The sequence below is a fragment of the Poecile atricapillus genome, chromosome 1 (genome assembly GCF_030490865.1).
Source record: "Poecile atricapillus isolate bPoeAtr1 chromosome 1, bPoeAtr1.hap1, whole genome shotgun sequence".
Lineage (NCBI taxonomy): Eukaryota > Metazoa > Chordata > Aves > Passeriformes > Paridae > Poecile > Poecile atricapillus.
The window spans coordinates 156,938,207-156,954,728 of NC_081249.1; the positions used below are offsets into that span (position 1 = coordinate 156,938,207).

Consider the following 16,522-nt stretch of genomic DNA (forward strand, 5'->3'; position numbering starts at 1 on the left):
TTTATTAAAATAAAAATGTTTTACCCTTCCTCTTTATAGACTGTTGCCATAGTTTTAAAACAGGTTCTGTACTTGATCTCTCCAGGAACTGGCTGTGGTCCTTGAATCCTACTTTTTGCAACATCAAAAGGAATGTTAATAATTGAGGCTATTGTTCCTGAAACCAGCCCAATTCCAAATTTCCTCAAAAACTCCAAATTTGGATCCTACAAAAAAAAAAAAAAGAAAAAAAAAGAGGAAAGAAAGAATAAAAAGGGAAACGGAAAGACCTGTGCAGGTTAAGCACTAGAAAGTAATAAGCATTTAATCAGAAAACTCACACAACCCACTCGTGTTATTTTAGCGGAACACATTAGGATTTCCTATGCTGGAACTTGTTTTCTTGACAATCCTATTGGCTATGTTTTTACACATGGTCTAAATTGCTGAAGTACACATTTCCTCACACAGGATTTATAAACACAGTTCATAAAGAAAGACTGGTATGGCATATGGGGATGATTTGTATAATTGGGCTTCACAATGTACTTAGTATTACTGTATCAAAACAGGAGAAATCCAAGCACACTATTAGCTAATTGGCCAGAATATTTTACAAATGACAGCAACTTCCACCATGAAGCCTACTAAAACACTCATTTGTGTGTTGGACCCCCAAATGCTAAATTAAATAAAGACTAATCTCAGTCTGCTGCCATTCCCCTCCAGGTTTTTTACATTTATTTTCACATGTAGCTGATCCACTGTACTGAGAAGTGCTAGCTTCCTGTTATTAACAATCCAACTCGGCACAACGGCAAGAGAGCCTCCACGTTCTGCGCATTATAAACGGTGGTAATTCACTCAGCTAATTGGCTGAAGAATTTACAACAGATTGTTTCTGAACCCTACTATAAGCACACGGGAAAAGTTAGAAGTAGGTTAGAAGTGCATCTAAAAACTTCTTTGCTCACTCACAGTTCACTGTTCAACTGGGTTTTATTTGATCTTTTAGAAAGACCTCCTACTTTGGCATTTCTATGACTTCAAAGAACCCAGAGTTTATCTGGGAGTCAAAGTCCCTTGAAGCAGGTTTAATCTTATTTCTGTAAGTAGTGGAAGTCACAGGGAAGTGTGTTCCAGAACATTTCCTATGCACATAATTTGGTTTTGCTATCGGTTTTCAACAGAAGGACACTTTTTTTGCCACGTCAGATTCTTTATATGCAGCTTACTTCTGTCATGAAGGTGCTTTCATTATAGAAAATCATCATTGAAGTAACAAATGATCTTGCTGTGTTAGAACATCAGCACAATGTTAAAATAAGATAGCTTTTTTATTTCCTAAACCCCTGTGTTTTTAAATGGAAAAGAAACCAAGAAAGAAGCTTTCATTTCCTGATTAGCAACAAGAAAAATAAATTAAAACTTCCATAATATACACTGGATGATGCCCATACAGGTGCTAAGAAAGAAATGTCAAAATCAACAGAGCTCTTTATTACTTGCAGAAAAACTCAATACCTTGATTTCACAAAACATGAAACATACTGATTATAAGCAAATTAGAATTGCTTTTGGTACAAGAATTGTAGCCCTTTTTAGCAAAGATCTTAGCAAAAAAATTTCTGTTCATTCTGTGCATACAGTGATTTAAATGCAAATAGAATAAAGCCAATGTTTCTGGTATCTGGAGAAGAAAAGACGCCTTTTGAAACTTTGCCCATTCACAAAACTGGACTCTAACCAAATGTACCATAGTCAACACCAGCTTTGCTATAACTTGATTTTTTTTATCATAAACCTCATAAGAAAGGCTTTTCTATGAAATTCATCACTGTAATATCTGGGAAATTTCATTAGTATAAAGATTCAATATAAATTTAGGTGTCAAAAAATTAAAAGTAATTTTTTTTTCTAAAAGCAGAGCTTAGTGGGTCTGAGGTTATTCCACTACTCATTCTGATCCAGTCTCCTCCTAAATCACCTTGGCTTACTATTTCTTCAAGTCCGTTGCACCACATCCACTTTTCACTCTCTATTCCTACATAGAACTTCTACATTGGCATGGATCTGAAAGGTACTAAAATAAAATTATTGTCTACCCTTTTACTTTCTCACCAAGCTGAACAGCCCATTTGGGTTTCCCTACCTCTTCCCTGCCTCCAGAAGTTCAGAGCCCCTTTGTCTTACAAGACAATGCACTGCTCAGCACCCCTGGTGGGATGCAGCAGCCCTTGTAAGAGGAGGCACATCTGCAGTGGCTGGGGCTGCCAGTGCCCAGCTTGAAGTGGGTCTTGCAGTTGGCCACATTTCCAAGGGGGCTTCTAACAGGTGTGAGGAAATTTCATACTGTTAAGAAATGTGACAGCCACTTGGAGGAGGCAGTGAGCAAAGGTTTTAACAAAACTAATGTTTAAAAGCAAATCTAATTACGATAAAAAATTGCAAAGTGAAAGCTGCTGGACACCTATAAATGCACTATAAATGTAGATGCCATTTGCAAAATTTCATTGCTAGGGCAGAGGCATAGCTGCTAATTCTCTATGGTTGGTACATTAGTGGCCATTGAAAAAAATTTGGCTTATTCCATTTTCAGTAAACAGAGCACAAGGTTGGCTGCAAATGGTCTGTTTAGCAGAATAGACTGAAAAATAGGAAAAATTATTTATTATGGACATTTAAAACACACACATGTCATTGATATAATTTAAACCCCCAACCAACAAGATTTATTTTTTATGGCAAAGTGGGAAGCAAACATCCCTAATTGGAATGCAAATTTAATGCATGGTTTAGCTGACAGCTAAAAGGCTCATTCAGAGATTTTCATACATTTTCCATTTATGTTACAGATGGTGGACAGCAAATACATAGTCAATAGTCAAAATTATTTTACAAGTGTAGTGTTCTTATTTCACAATTTTTCTATATTATAATTTTTCTATATTTGTCAATATTACAAGATTTGCTTTAAGACTTTCTTTTCTGGGAAAATATACAAAATTAGTGAACTAGATTTTGTAATGAAATCAAGTAGGTGAGAAATCTAGACAAATTAACAACTGTTTAATATTTTTCAGACTAACTGCAGTCCAGCTTCTACCAAATTCCTGGTACAGGTTTGATAACTCTAAGCCTCTAGTACCTGCCTACTGATGGAAGAGGTTTAAGTTATAGGTCATAAATTATTGTTAAATACTTCCATTTAGCAGTCACTGAAATTCAGTGCATGTACCTGAAACATAATGATGGCCTGCACCAGCCAGATGAGGCCTGATCTCTGTCTTAAATTCAGGCTAAGTTTTGCATTGATTTTAATGGGATTCCATTATTAGAATTATTGAAATTATTGCCTGTATCTCTCTGTACAGCCTGTCTATGGCACTGATGCTGGCTGGCCTAGAGTCCACGTAGCTCTATTAGCACTACAGAATGCTGTCACCATTCAAAACAGACTGGCTGCATGAAACCAGCCCATTAGGAAGGGTTCCTTGCCTTGCCTGGCTCCCAAGCCCCACCCAGGCACTGCGCCAGGGGAAGTTCAGCAGTACAGGCGGCTGAGTTCCAGTGCTGCTCCTGCATTTACTAGCACAGAGAGAAGCCACTGTGGAAGCCACCAAATCAAGCACAAGGCAAACCTCTCCACTTATCTGCAGTTAATCCCACGCTGATTAAGTTGCCTTTTGATTTTGCTAATATTTGAGGACAGCTGGGCCATTGGCTGACATTGAAGTAATTTTACTTTTGTTTTCTACATATATTTAAACCAAGTCGTAGATGTTAAAATTTTTCTGCATCATACAAAATTTGTAGAAATTACTAATTTCTTTTATATTATAAAGCTCTGAATCTTTCTAATAATATAATACTTGCTTCCTATTTTTTAAAATCTGAAATCAAGAAAAGTATGCTTATGCCAACTACTATTACTATTCAATTCCTATGCAAGAACATTTGCCATGATTCCCATAGAAGCTGCATGCTAGTTTCCGTCCTTACTTGCATATTTTCCTGAATTTTCTTCTAATAGTGATTATAATTTTTTCATCTTTTGATCAACACAAAAATGTTTACCCCATCTTAGTAACAAGCTATTCTTGTGCCTTGAGATTTTAGAATGTGTGACTAAAGTACACTGTATAAAATCTGCTTAGATACACTGTAAGAAACTTGTAGAAACTTGTGGGTCAGCCACTCTTGAACAATTCAATTTACTGTAATAATCTGTAAATAAGAAGTGGAGCTTTTCTCCATTTACACATCGCTGCCAACAAAAATACCAGGCTACTCAGAAGTGCAGGAAAAAAAGAGGTGTTACTTCATCTGGGAATAGAAACCGATCCCTTTTGATGTGAATTGCACCTTCTTACATGTATATCACTACATATTACACCTGTGACTGTTTAACTGTCATCATCTAAAGATCACATCAGTGAAAACAGACTTCAGTAAGTAGCATACTGGAATCATTAATAAACCATGAGTTGCTTCTCACACAGTCATTTAGAAAGTTGCTATTACCACATTTTGATTAGTAAAATTTCCTTTTGTTGTAAAGGGAATGCTTTCTTCCTTTGTTATTTAAAGTAATATAGGACTAGCAACATTTCTTTAAGTGAAATGACAGCTATAATGATTTTTTCTTTAATTAAAAGTGATATAAAGTTCCTGTACATGACCCTTTACATCCTGTTTTGGACTGTCTCACTCCCATAAGGATGAAACTTCCCTGTCATCCTTCAATACTAGGTTGAACTCTCTTTTTGAGCAAATAGGTCCAGTGACGGGCCAGAATAACCTACATACTGCAGCATGGCCATCTCTGCAAGCTTAGCCCCTTTGTGAATATTGACAGAAGTTCTAGAAACTGTTTTTTCTCTTCTAAGCCAGTTTGCCAAAAAGAAAGTGCATACATACCCAACATAAGACAACATGTCTGTATCTCATTTGGTGCTTTTTCACACTGCTACCATGCTATAAAGGGAAATTCATAAAAGTGGTAATTCAAATATGACCACACTCAGCTTTGCTTTAAAAGTGAGAAGATCAAGTCCTTAATTTGCTTCCATTAAAATGCTACGGATCTCTGCAAAACAGGGCTAGGTAAGTCACTGTTTATCACTAAATACCACAGATTTGCACAGAAAAATAGAGTATGAATTAAAATGTCAAACTTCTTATCTGATTGTCTGTTGCATTGTATGAAGAACTTACTTTATTGACTGGAAGAATGTTTTTCACATTGAAGTAGAATCCAAAGTAAACCATGTTAAAAACTCCGTGACGGCCCAGTGTTGCAGTAAGGCCTTTGTTGAGTCCTTGGAAGCCCAGACCACCGGTTTTAATGATCTGCTGAGCTTGAACAAAGCTAGATGGTTGCTACACAAGCAAAAGAAGGAAGAGATCATCTTTACAAAAAGAAAACAATAAACATAGCATTATTTCCATCCTGTTGACAAAGACAGTGTTGCCAATTCTTGTAATTTTATATTAAGTATCACTGTATTTGTTATTTTCCCTTTCCTGTGACCGTATAAAAATCACAATGAAAAAAATGATTTTTTTTAATGAAAAAAAGATTCCCCATTTTTCTTATTGCTGAATAAGATGAAAGCAGGTCTCGAGTACCGTAAAAGAATAGTACTGTAACAGATTTCCATTTTATAAAAGGCAACAAGGAAGAAACTGCCTCATATCAGACAGCATCTGCCTGACTACATGCACCTTTGATCTTTTTTTGAATATACTGTGAAATTCAGAATTAGTATTCCCCTTCTGAATATTTTACATTTTTTTCACAGCATTATAGAAGTATTGCTTTCCAAAAGTTGTTGAATAGAGTCTGGCTTTCTCCAAAGCATAAAGCCAAAAAAAACCATAAAGCCATAAAGCTCTGGGTAGCCAAATCTATGATTAGAAAGGCAAAACATGACTTCCACTAGGAGGTTCAAACATGAAAATATAGAAGAATTTTGACTACACCACTGTGAATACCACTAATTTCAATACACTTATTTGTTTAATAGCTTTCCATTTCAAAATATTACTGTGGTAGATCAACAGCATCAGCCAAATGATGCTTCTATATCTGACACAGCATATGACAGCTTATTGAGGTGACTGACAAGTTTCATTGTTAATACAGAGTTTCATTCTGTTTTTTTCATATTTAATAACAAATATTATCCTGTTAATGCTCCGCATATATTTTACCAGAGTTTACTTTTCTACCTACTCTCAAGAATTCAAGTCAGACTCTATTCTAAAATGGAGATACTAAACAAGGATACTATCAATAACATCCTTTTTTGTGCTCCAAAAATGGACATTAGATCTTTAAGAAATAATACAGCAAGATTCAACATTATGGTATCCCTCTTCTTGAATATGGATTTTCTCGTGACTCACAGGGGAAGCCTGTCACTTGCTGAACACCTGAGATGGGATTTATAAGTCCAAATACAGACACCTGCAATGTCTACACCTGACTTCCCTTTTCAGTCCTTTAGTAACAAAGAGGACTCTCTCTGGCAGCATTTCCCTTTTACCAAAGGAGGTGTCATCATGTCAACTGATCAAGCCATAGAAGGTCTGTGGTTCATCACTGATGATGGAAGGACCTTAGACAGAGGAATTTACTGTACAAACATCTGGAGTTAATGCACTTCACACAGCTGTTGACTTTTACTTGATATAGACCTACTCAGTGGAACCTGGAGCCAGATTCTTCTCATCATAAAGCAGAAAATTGTATTTGTTTAATTAATCATAACTCTTATGTCAGGTGAGAAGATTTTAATCATCATACCAGCTTCTACAGTCAGTGAGTTACCCAGGGCTGCAGGGAAAGGAGGGGGAAAAAAAAAGGAAAACCAAACAACATGGTGTCGGGCTTCTTGCAGTTTACTTTAACAAAAAGCCACCATTATTTTTACCCAGAGCTATCCACATTACAAAAGGGGTGATACGTGATTTATAGTGGCCTTCCTCTTTAAATCTATCAGCCCTGGAAAGATGATCTGCTCCCACAGAACAATTCAGCTGTCACTGCAGGGTGTGAATATTTGCTTTGGGGGTGTACAGGAGTCTGGGTGTGAGTGTATGTGTTCATGCTCTTCCTTGTTCCTTTTAAACAAGATATATTTATTATTTCTATACAATAGTCAAAGAAATATGTGAACTGCATTAGGTTTCATCATGTAGTATGAAAGCTCCACAATGGGATAGGTACACACTTTACTTAAACCTTTTAGAAAAACAGTGCATGGTAATGCCTTATGCTGTATAATATGACCTCTGGACATGCTTCTTCCAATGGGCTTGAGTTTGCATGCTTTATTGTGGAATGTTCTTTAACATTTTCTTAATGAGAACTTGACATCAAGGTATAAGGCCACTGGAGTTTTTCCTAATTTACAGCAATTTTCGAAGTTCTAACACTTTAAAAAGATATATTAAAAACTAATGTGTCTGTGATATAACAGTCTTTGTGATTTTAGAACTTAATTTCCCTTGGATTTTTTTTCCCTAGAGGTAGTAATTAATATTTTCAATGTAAACTAGGTTTCTAGTAGAGCCCAAATACCATTTTATTTGTATGATAATATACTATTATTTGGATTTTGTGAAACTTTGCATTTAAATTAAATTAGAGAATATTCACCTGAACAAAAACAACTCAGAATGCTTTTGGACAGCTACAGTTTGATTATTGCATTATTCTAAAGGTCACCGAGGAAGAGATGCTGTAACTATAGGAAGTAATTGGCTAAAATTTATAAACTAAACCACCCCAGACTTTGTTAGAAATTTTGCAGTAGAGAAAAGAATGAAAATGTATGAAGTGAAACAATACAACTTTTGCAACTTCACAAGGAATAGTTTGTTCAAAATATAACAGTGGTTTGTCTCTACTTAAAAGCAGAGCATTTTTAAAGTTAGGATAATTATATCTTCACAACAGTAAAACAGAAAGACCCAGAATATCTGCTTAGTTCACTACTGCTGGAACAGTAATAGTTCATAATTTTTATCACATCATCTTCTTGAGAGACGGATCCTCTCACACATTGCTTTTTCCTACTTTCAATTTCTCTTCTTCCAGGATCCTAAATATTTTACTCCTCCTCTGCATTATTTATCTCTTTAGTGGCTTTGCTGGCCAAGTTTAAAAAATGTCTAGACTGGAGACTTGCAGCAAATAAACATGTCTTTCATATGCATTAAGAATCAAACAGGAGTTTACCAAACATTTTAAAATTTATTCTGGAAGAAAATGCTTTTCTGGATGAGTTATGGAATAGGCACCAGTTACTCTGTGGCACTTGGAAATCAGTAGCTGCATTTTTCCAGTGTGTACCTGAGGATCTTGGCCCAAACAGATTATGTAAATGGCCAGGTCATAAATCTCTTTACTGTGGATCCCACAAAAGTGTTCGGTTTGTGCAGATGAGTGCTACGAGGCATTAAGTTACAAGGCAAGTATTAACTCAGTCGAAACTTAATAGTAGAATATACAAAAATCGTGTCCCACCAGGGATTCAGCCAACCTTTTCATGTGATGTTTATGTGATTTGGCACTACTACCATGATGCAGCTAATTTCTCAAAGATTTTTAAAAAGATGATTTGACAATTGTTATTTTTATTCAATGAGAAAAAAAAAAGAACTATATTACTGCCTTCCTTCACTTTATCCTGGAATATCTTCTGCTTTAAAATTAATAGAAGCTAGTGCATTCCTGAGAATACTTGATTTTCATGAATCACTTTTTTCCCAGTTTAGTCTTTTTCCCCTCTCAACAGTACCCAGACTCGTGGGCAATGTTTTGCACAATTACTTCTTTGGATGAAACAATATTTGAATAAAAAAACTCTGAAGTGAAGCAAGAATTTAAATTACCAATGTACTTGTTATATAACAATTTTCCAGCTTGTGCTAATAAAAGTGAAGTCTTCTAAGTAAATTCATCCAAGAAACATAGTGTAAACTAGACTCTGTCTAGGGCACAGGGCCGTGGTGTTTAGTGCTAACCTTTGGTGCTCGTTTGAAGTCTGGAGCCTGCTGGGTAAAGGTGCTGTGTACAAGGGGCTCAGGTTTGTACTCCTGGGTTACAATTCCTCACAATGCTGGGTTGCTGGCTGCTGGGGAGGGATGGAGGTGCACTTCAGGCACAGAACACTTACAGTGGAGATGCTGGTGTTCTGGCAATTCTGCATGCATCTCTACATATCTGAATTGGGTCTATTGCGTCTCTTCTGTTTCTGTTAAGCTTACATCCGCCAATATATTATAGACATTGTGCTCTAAATATGAACCTCGAAGTGCATTATTCCCAATATGGTGGAAAAAAGGAGAAGGAAGCAGTTTTCCTACCTCTGTGAAGGCACTCTGATTGGTCTGTAAGGTAACCTTCACTACTTCAAACGGGTTAACCACAACTGCCTCTGTCAACCCAGATCCCAAGCCAGCAACTGCAAATGCCTAGGAAAGTTCAAATGAAAATGAAACATTAAGGAGTAATACTTCCTCTGCATTAGATTGTGAAACTGAGGGATACAATGCAAGCTGCAAGACTACAGCAATGCAGCGGTATTCTATTGCTAAACAACTTTAGCTCTTGAGTAGATGCTGACAGTTCATGAAGACAATATGACAATAGCCATAAACCATACTCCAAAACAATCAAAACAAATGTCATAGCACGCCATGTCCATGTATTCTCTTTTCAGCTGGAAGGGAAAATGTGGTACCAAATTATTACGCAAACATGGAAAAAGGGGAAAAAGAATGTCCTCATGTTATCTTTGGTTGGACTCTGAATAATAACACAAATGTAAGTGTAGCTATGCAGCGCTGGAAAAAAGAAAATCTCTGAACTGAGCATTAAGCACCTAACACTAACAAATTGACTTAAAAAATACATGTAAAAAACTGAAATAGTTCAGTACTCAAGCAAATTGCACAAGTAGAATGTTTGCTTAGTAGTTAACAATCCTAGAAAGGTTTATATGGGAATGAGTGACACAAAGGGAAATGTCAGCATTTATTGCAAGGATGAAGTAACTCCATTTACTTAGATGCTGGTGGCATTTCATTCACAGATATGGAGATATTCACTGCTTTGCTTGCCATCATGGCACAGTATTTTATGATACCTTAATTTGTTTTTAACAACAATATTAAAATATTTAGGTCAATTGAGAAAATTCAGAGGGGTTAAATTTAAAGAATTAGCGTGATTTACACATTAATTGCCTTCACTTAACATCCCCAAACTTTCTAGGTGCTGAAAAAAAGTTCCAGGACAAAAACACATTATAATGAGTACATTTGCTGAAATTCAATGACATCAATAGTAAGGGAATAAACAATAGTGAGAAAAAACTTATTTAACACAGAGGGATTTGAGCAGGCACTCCTGAGAGCTCAAGAGAGGAATGGAAAGTTAGAAGGGAAGTGGCAAACTGCAGTCTCACTGTGTTGGAGAAGATTGTGTTAAAATTCGTTTTCCCAGTAAGATAGGAACATTTCATCATCAACCATGAGACTGAAGCCAGTAGGAAGATGGTGCTAATGTATGCATCTATCTTTTGATAATAAATATTGCCTTGATATGAGGTCTGTTGAGGTACCTAGAAACATTCTGCCTGGCTTAGACCAGAATCCCCCTCAGTCTTTTTTTCCCTGACTATCTTAGGACCAAAAATGCCTCTATAATAACAGTGCTGCACCAAAAATGTGAGGACTTTCTGATTTGTGAGGAGGTTCTAAGCGTTGCTGTATCTGTTCAGAGCAGCTTTTGGGCAGCTATTGCATGTTTAAAGGTTTTCAACCCATTTTTCTTCCCCTCAAAAAAGTACCACAGAACCTTTAACTCTATTCTTTCCACCTGCTAGAGAACAAGTATCAGTGTCTCTATATACACTTAAGGATGAGAACTGCAGAAAAATACCAGATAAAATAGGAGAGACTGCAAACAGCTATAGAGCCAGTGGGATAAATAAGAGGGAGAAGAAATTTGCTTTAACCTAGTTAATAAGAATTCCATGACCATTCACTCACTGCAATTAAGGGGAGATGCAAATGGAAGCAATACTCTTTAAAAGAGACTTGAAATTACCAAAACCTTTATGACACAGCCTTAAAAAGATCAATTGTTTCCTAAAGTTGTGATTTCATCATTGTGAAAAATACATTCTTACACCACAGGAAGCAGTAGTTCTTATAGAAAGTATTTTACTCCTAATGCACAGTAGCAGAAGATCCACACATGAGAATGCATGTGTACAAGCTACATCTTGGCATTAAAACATTTCTGTGTATATGTATGTCCTACATTTTGTTTTTAAACCAGTTATTTCTTGAGATTAATTCCTAACTCCACTGATGCACAAGAGAGTTTTGCCATTTACTTCAAGGGAAATAGCAATTGTTTATCAATAACTTATGTTTCTTATTTTTAAAATAAGACTGGCATCTGTATTTTTGTTATAGTTGCATTGTGCCTTGGAGAATAGCACTTTGAAGTGTTAAACTAGACACTATGACATGAAAATAAATAAATAATGATAATCAACTTTTTTGGTTATTTTGTAAGAATGGAGAATGACAAGCTGTATACAGACTTTCCACGGTGGTTGTCATTATCCATGTTAATGAATGTTATGACATTGTAGGGAATTATTTTGAGGACATTTTATATAAAGCATAATTTATCAATTTTGATAATTCCTTATCAATATTTTTGATATGAAACATAATTTATAAATTTTGATAAATTCTTATCAATGTTTTCAAGTGATGAGTCTGTTTTGAAAAACTTTGGATTGAGCTGGACCATTTAATTTTGGGTTTCTTCTGTGGGAGGAAGTAGATGAGACAGACTGTTGAGCAGACACATACTACAGTAGAACATGAAGTTCTGCATCCATACATACCAGTCCTGGGGGCAATGACACATATCCCAGTAGCTTCTTGTATTGTTCGAAGGTAAAAAACTGTGAATAGATGTCAGATTGAAACTGAATTTTAAAAAAATTACTAGTTACTTATGCAAATTAGTAGAAAGCAGACTACAATGGAGAATCATTATCCTGAGCAGCTGCAGGCAGTTCTGCAAAATAAATGTAAGCCATTTTTATTTCACACCCTCTGTAGCAGTGTTAGATGTGCAAGAGTAGGCAACCAGGCTTCATAACTGATTTTATTAATGTGTCATGCACAATAGAAGTGTAAGTGCAATTCAAGTAATGCTTTATCTGAAGTTCACTTACATCATATAGGACATATTTTAAATTTACAAACTTTTCCTTTGGCATTAACTTTCACATACTAGTTTAAATATTGTAGCAGATATTACAATTTTCCCAAGAGATCACCCCCATATCCTTGTTGTAATGTGCTGCAATTGCTTTTGCATTTCTCAAGCACTAGTCTGCCTCTCAGCAGAAAGATACAATTGTGCATTTTGAAGATGGAAAGTCTGTCACTTTTATAATCTTCTGCTGTCAATAGGCACATTTCTGTTCTCTCCTTACAAATAAATCTTTCAGTCAATTGTCTGCTTTCAAACAGTAGCACTTTGAAGTTCTGGGCATCTGCAATTCCTTAGAGGATGTCTTGAAAGCTGTACTCTTGGGATTTTCAAGGAAGAAATAAGATCAGCTTCACCTGCACCAACTTGGTGAAAGGCAAACATTTGCAAATGTTTCATTTTACAGCCTACCATTTCTTGACACCCAAACCCATTAATTTTAAGAATACCTTCTGTGAATTCTTATAAAAATCAAAGCATAATTAATGAATGGATTTTTTCTTCCAAGAAGAAGGTTTAGAATAACTCTGCACTGAAGTCAGTAGGAAGCTTCCAGTTGGCATAGGCAAACAGATTTTCGTTGCCTAGCTCCTTGTCTGTGGACACAAAGTCCAAGATGCATGGTCAAGATATACTCTAAAGAAAGAGTATATGTGACATTTTACAAATTATTGAGAAGATTCCCTCTGAAATACAACATACAATTTAGGCCACTACTTTAAAAACAGCAACTTACACTACATCATATTCAAAACAGGGCTACCAGGCCCATTAATGAGAACTTAGAGATTATTTTAAGAATGAAGAATGGAGGAGAATAAATTATTTCCTTGTTTAGTTTAGCAAAAGAGACACTGCAAGAGAATGAAAAACAAGGAAGACATGTAGGACAAAGGTATTAGGTGTAAAAGCAAAATATAAGTAGAATGTGGTTGGAGATCTGATGAAGCTTTCTTGCAACTAAAAGAGTAGAGTCCTGAAACAGTCTTCCAATAAGAACAATGAAGGTAAAGTCTTTTTGACTTGTAGGGGAGAGTTTGATAAGTTTATGAAGGAGCAAAATCCAGTTTATAATAATAAATAAATATATAAGCATAAATATATAATAAATAAATAAGCTTATAGAACAAAATCCAAAGCATCTTAAATTCATATTCTGCAAGCACATTGCTGAAGCCACTGAAAAAGCAGTCCAGTTGCTATCACATAAGACAGATCTGAGAGCAGTGAAAATGGTCTTCTAGCATGAGCATGGCAGAATTTGTGGGCTAAAAAGAGTAGGTATCTGAATTCTGGGTAAAACTAAAAAGATTGGAGGTGCTATTCCACATAATTTTCACACATGGAACAACACAAGTCATTATTTGTGAGTCCTGTAATCTGCTAATAATACTGTAAAGTATTCATGTTTTTGTATACAAAACATAGTGGCTTTTACACAGCATGTCTGGTATAATGGGAATGAAGAACAAAAACCTGTCAGAGTTCCACCAAGACTGCAGCAGTGCAGGTTCATATCTCCTAGTACAAGAGCTGCCACATCCCAGTCTAGCAAAATAGCCAGAACTCATAACTTTCCTGTCTGCTTTCCAATGTTGACCTGTAACATTTGATCAGTTCAGAGCAAGCTGGTTCAAATGAAGGTGGGATCCTTGGAAAGTCTGTGAGAGGAGGCTACAATCCCTCCACACAGCATCTGCCCACGCATGAGACAATCAAACTGCTGCACCATGAGAGGAAGGCAATGAGAAATGAGGCCAATGGAGATGTGGGAATCATAAGAAACATAAGGGAATAGAGTTTTTAAGACAAGACAGAAAGACTGTGTGGCCCGTGCTGAGTCTCAGCCAAAGAAGACAAGCTCTGTCCCTCACGGTTCAGTACAACAGACCTATCAGAACAAAACAGCTATTCCACAAACCACGTGTACAAGAACACAAGTAATAAGCACCACATTTTCATTTGAAGTTGTTTAGAACCTTTGTCCTATGGCAAAGTCCACAAAAGTTTTTTGATCAAGACTTTCTTCAAATGAAAAGTCACTGGAATCATACCAAAACCATCAGAGAATTGGGTGTTAATGTGTTAATAATGCCACTGTTTTAAAGCAAGAGGGAATATGTATATATAATGCAAAATTGGGTTGTTAAATTCTGAAAACTGATGGGCTGCTACTCTGACCACTGGATAGATATTTTTTATATCAACAGCTGGGATTATTATATCATTTTGCAGAAAAGGTCCTAGAACTGGGGCTCAGATTTTAACTACCCTCCAAAGAGTGTAGAGATTGAACATTAATTTTTCAAGCATCTTGAAAATATGTTTAAAATTTTTGCATTGGCCTTGACAATAACCAAAAAAGACAGAAGTGTTAAACTTTAGCTCTGTCTTTTTTGGACAACTGAAGGTATAACAGAGGTAAAAGTCTGACAAAGTGGGAGGGTAAGCTGCTTCACTGAACTAAATTAATTTCTTATTGTGATAAAATTTGCTTTATTCTCTTTCCAGAATCTTTCTAGTCGTTGTTACCCTCTTAACCTTTAATGGAATTTCTGGTATTCCTTAATGTTTTCCATAGTGTTACAGATCTGTAAAATAGTTGTAATAAAGGCAGAATTACATTACCTAGCAATTTTTTTTTGTCTTTAAAATGTTACCTTAAAAATCAATAGCTTCCTAGAGCCATAAATAAAATACCTACTTAAGAGTAACTATGCTTCAAATAATTTTTAAAAGAAAAAAAAATCAATAGCAATAAAATTAACATAAATGTTGCTAGGTGTACTAGAGTGGCTAGTACACATACAATTTTGCAAAAAAAAAAATTCATATTGTATCATATGACTTCATATACTGTCCACCCAAAATGTTTTTAAAAACGTGGCATAATTTGTCTTTTCCTCTACAGTTGTATTAAGTTAATAGCTTTGTGCAAAAAAAAATTTCTCAGAATAAACGTATTTAAAACATGCTTTTGTGTATATAATAACCAATATTGTCCATCTGGCAAAGATACACTTTAATTGAAGTTACACAGAAAATAGCCAAAGTACTTACCAGATGTCTCAATAACTCTAAGATAAAAATATATGCTTGAAACAAGATGTCTGGGAACACATGAGCAATATAAATTTGCCCCAAAAGTTCATCTGTTAACCATTGTATTGGCATCATCATTTCTTTCCTCCAAGTTCAATCTAACAGAAAGTTATAAACTTTGACTTTTCATCTTCCAGAAATACCAGCTTTCTTTTTAGAAGGGAAATAAAAAGAGAGAAAAAAGAAATAGCAAGACAGACATGAGAACATAGTTGACTAAAAATGAAGCTGTATCTTCAACATTTAACTGAAAATCTGGAGCTAAATAACTTCGTTTTAATAGCTTTATTTTTACTTGAAAAAACACACCAGATAAATACAATGTTCTAGTAGCACAAGTACATTTCTTCTTAGTACAAAATCTCCCTTGTCGATTCTCTACACAGTTTTATGACACTATAACTAGAACCTTTCAAAAAAGTTCATTACAAACATAAAAAAACCTACTGGAACCTAGAAAATGAGTCTTTTCCTTTTGTGATTTCTCAAATCTCAGAATTATTGGCCTGACTATAGTCTTCCACTAAATCTCAGTAGTCATTTAGGCAGCAGAGAAGGGATAACTTGAGGCTTGTTCAGAGGAGGGCAGCTCTTAGAAGAAAAAAAGGTTGGAGAGTGGGCCAAAGGAAGCAATGACTTTTCCTTTGGGGTCATAGCCAACTAAGGTTAGTGGAAATTTGAGGTAGGTTGGATTCTTTTCAGGTCAAAGCATGGGTACAAATTCCACTTTGGATGTTAAAAATTTTACTGGCGTATGACATCTCAAATGGAATTGTTTCATTATACAGGTCCTTACAAGGACACTATTGTTCAGCCCTGTTTGTCACTGAGTTGTTCTAATGTAGAATACAGCTGATGTCTCAACGTAACTTAATGTCATCCTGATGCCCTTGGGACAGCAGTAAATTTAAAAGAATTGTGTAAATAATAAAATAATTCAACTATTTAATTAAAATGCTCACATGCTTAACATTTAAGCTTGATTCTCATGTTTGCAGAAAACTCAGCTCTCACATCAATGTCCAAGAACTAGGTAGAAAGCATCCCACTAAGAGAGGACAAGTAAGACATTAATGGAGCTGTGAGCTTATGATGTACAAGAGTTTGAGAGAGCTGAGTCTG

At 35.6% G+C, this 16,522-nt stretch overlaps 1 protein-coding gene across 4 annotated transcripts in view; it reads right to left on the reverse strand.

Moving 5' to 3' along the window:
- The window catches only part of SLC25A21 (solute carrier family 25 member 21), a 238,376-nt gene that overhangs the window by 5,180 nt on the left and 216,674 nt on the right, over window positions 1-16,522 (reverse strand). For 2 of the 4 annotated variants that reach the window (XM_058847638.1, XM_058847619.1), the window contains 4 exons: window positions 11,922-11,981; window positions 9,358-9,465; window positions 5,197-5,361; window positions 25-206 (listed from right to left, as the gene is read on the reverse strand). In XM_058847638.1, coding sequence (XP_058703621.1) covers window positions 25-206; window positions 5,197-5,361; window positions 9,358-9,465; window positions 11,922-11,981 — 515 coding nt within the window. The remainder of the gene's footprint in view (window positions 1-24; window positions 207-5,196; window positions 5,362-9,357; window positions 9,466-11,921; window positions 11,982-16,522) is intronic. The other 2 variants (XM_058847647.1, XM_058847629.1) reach the window with 1 other exon arrangement.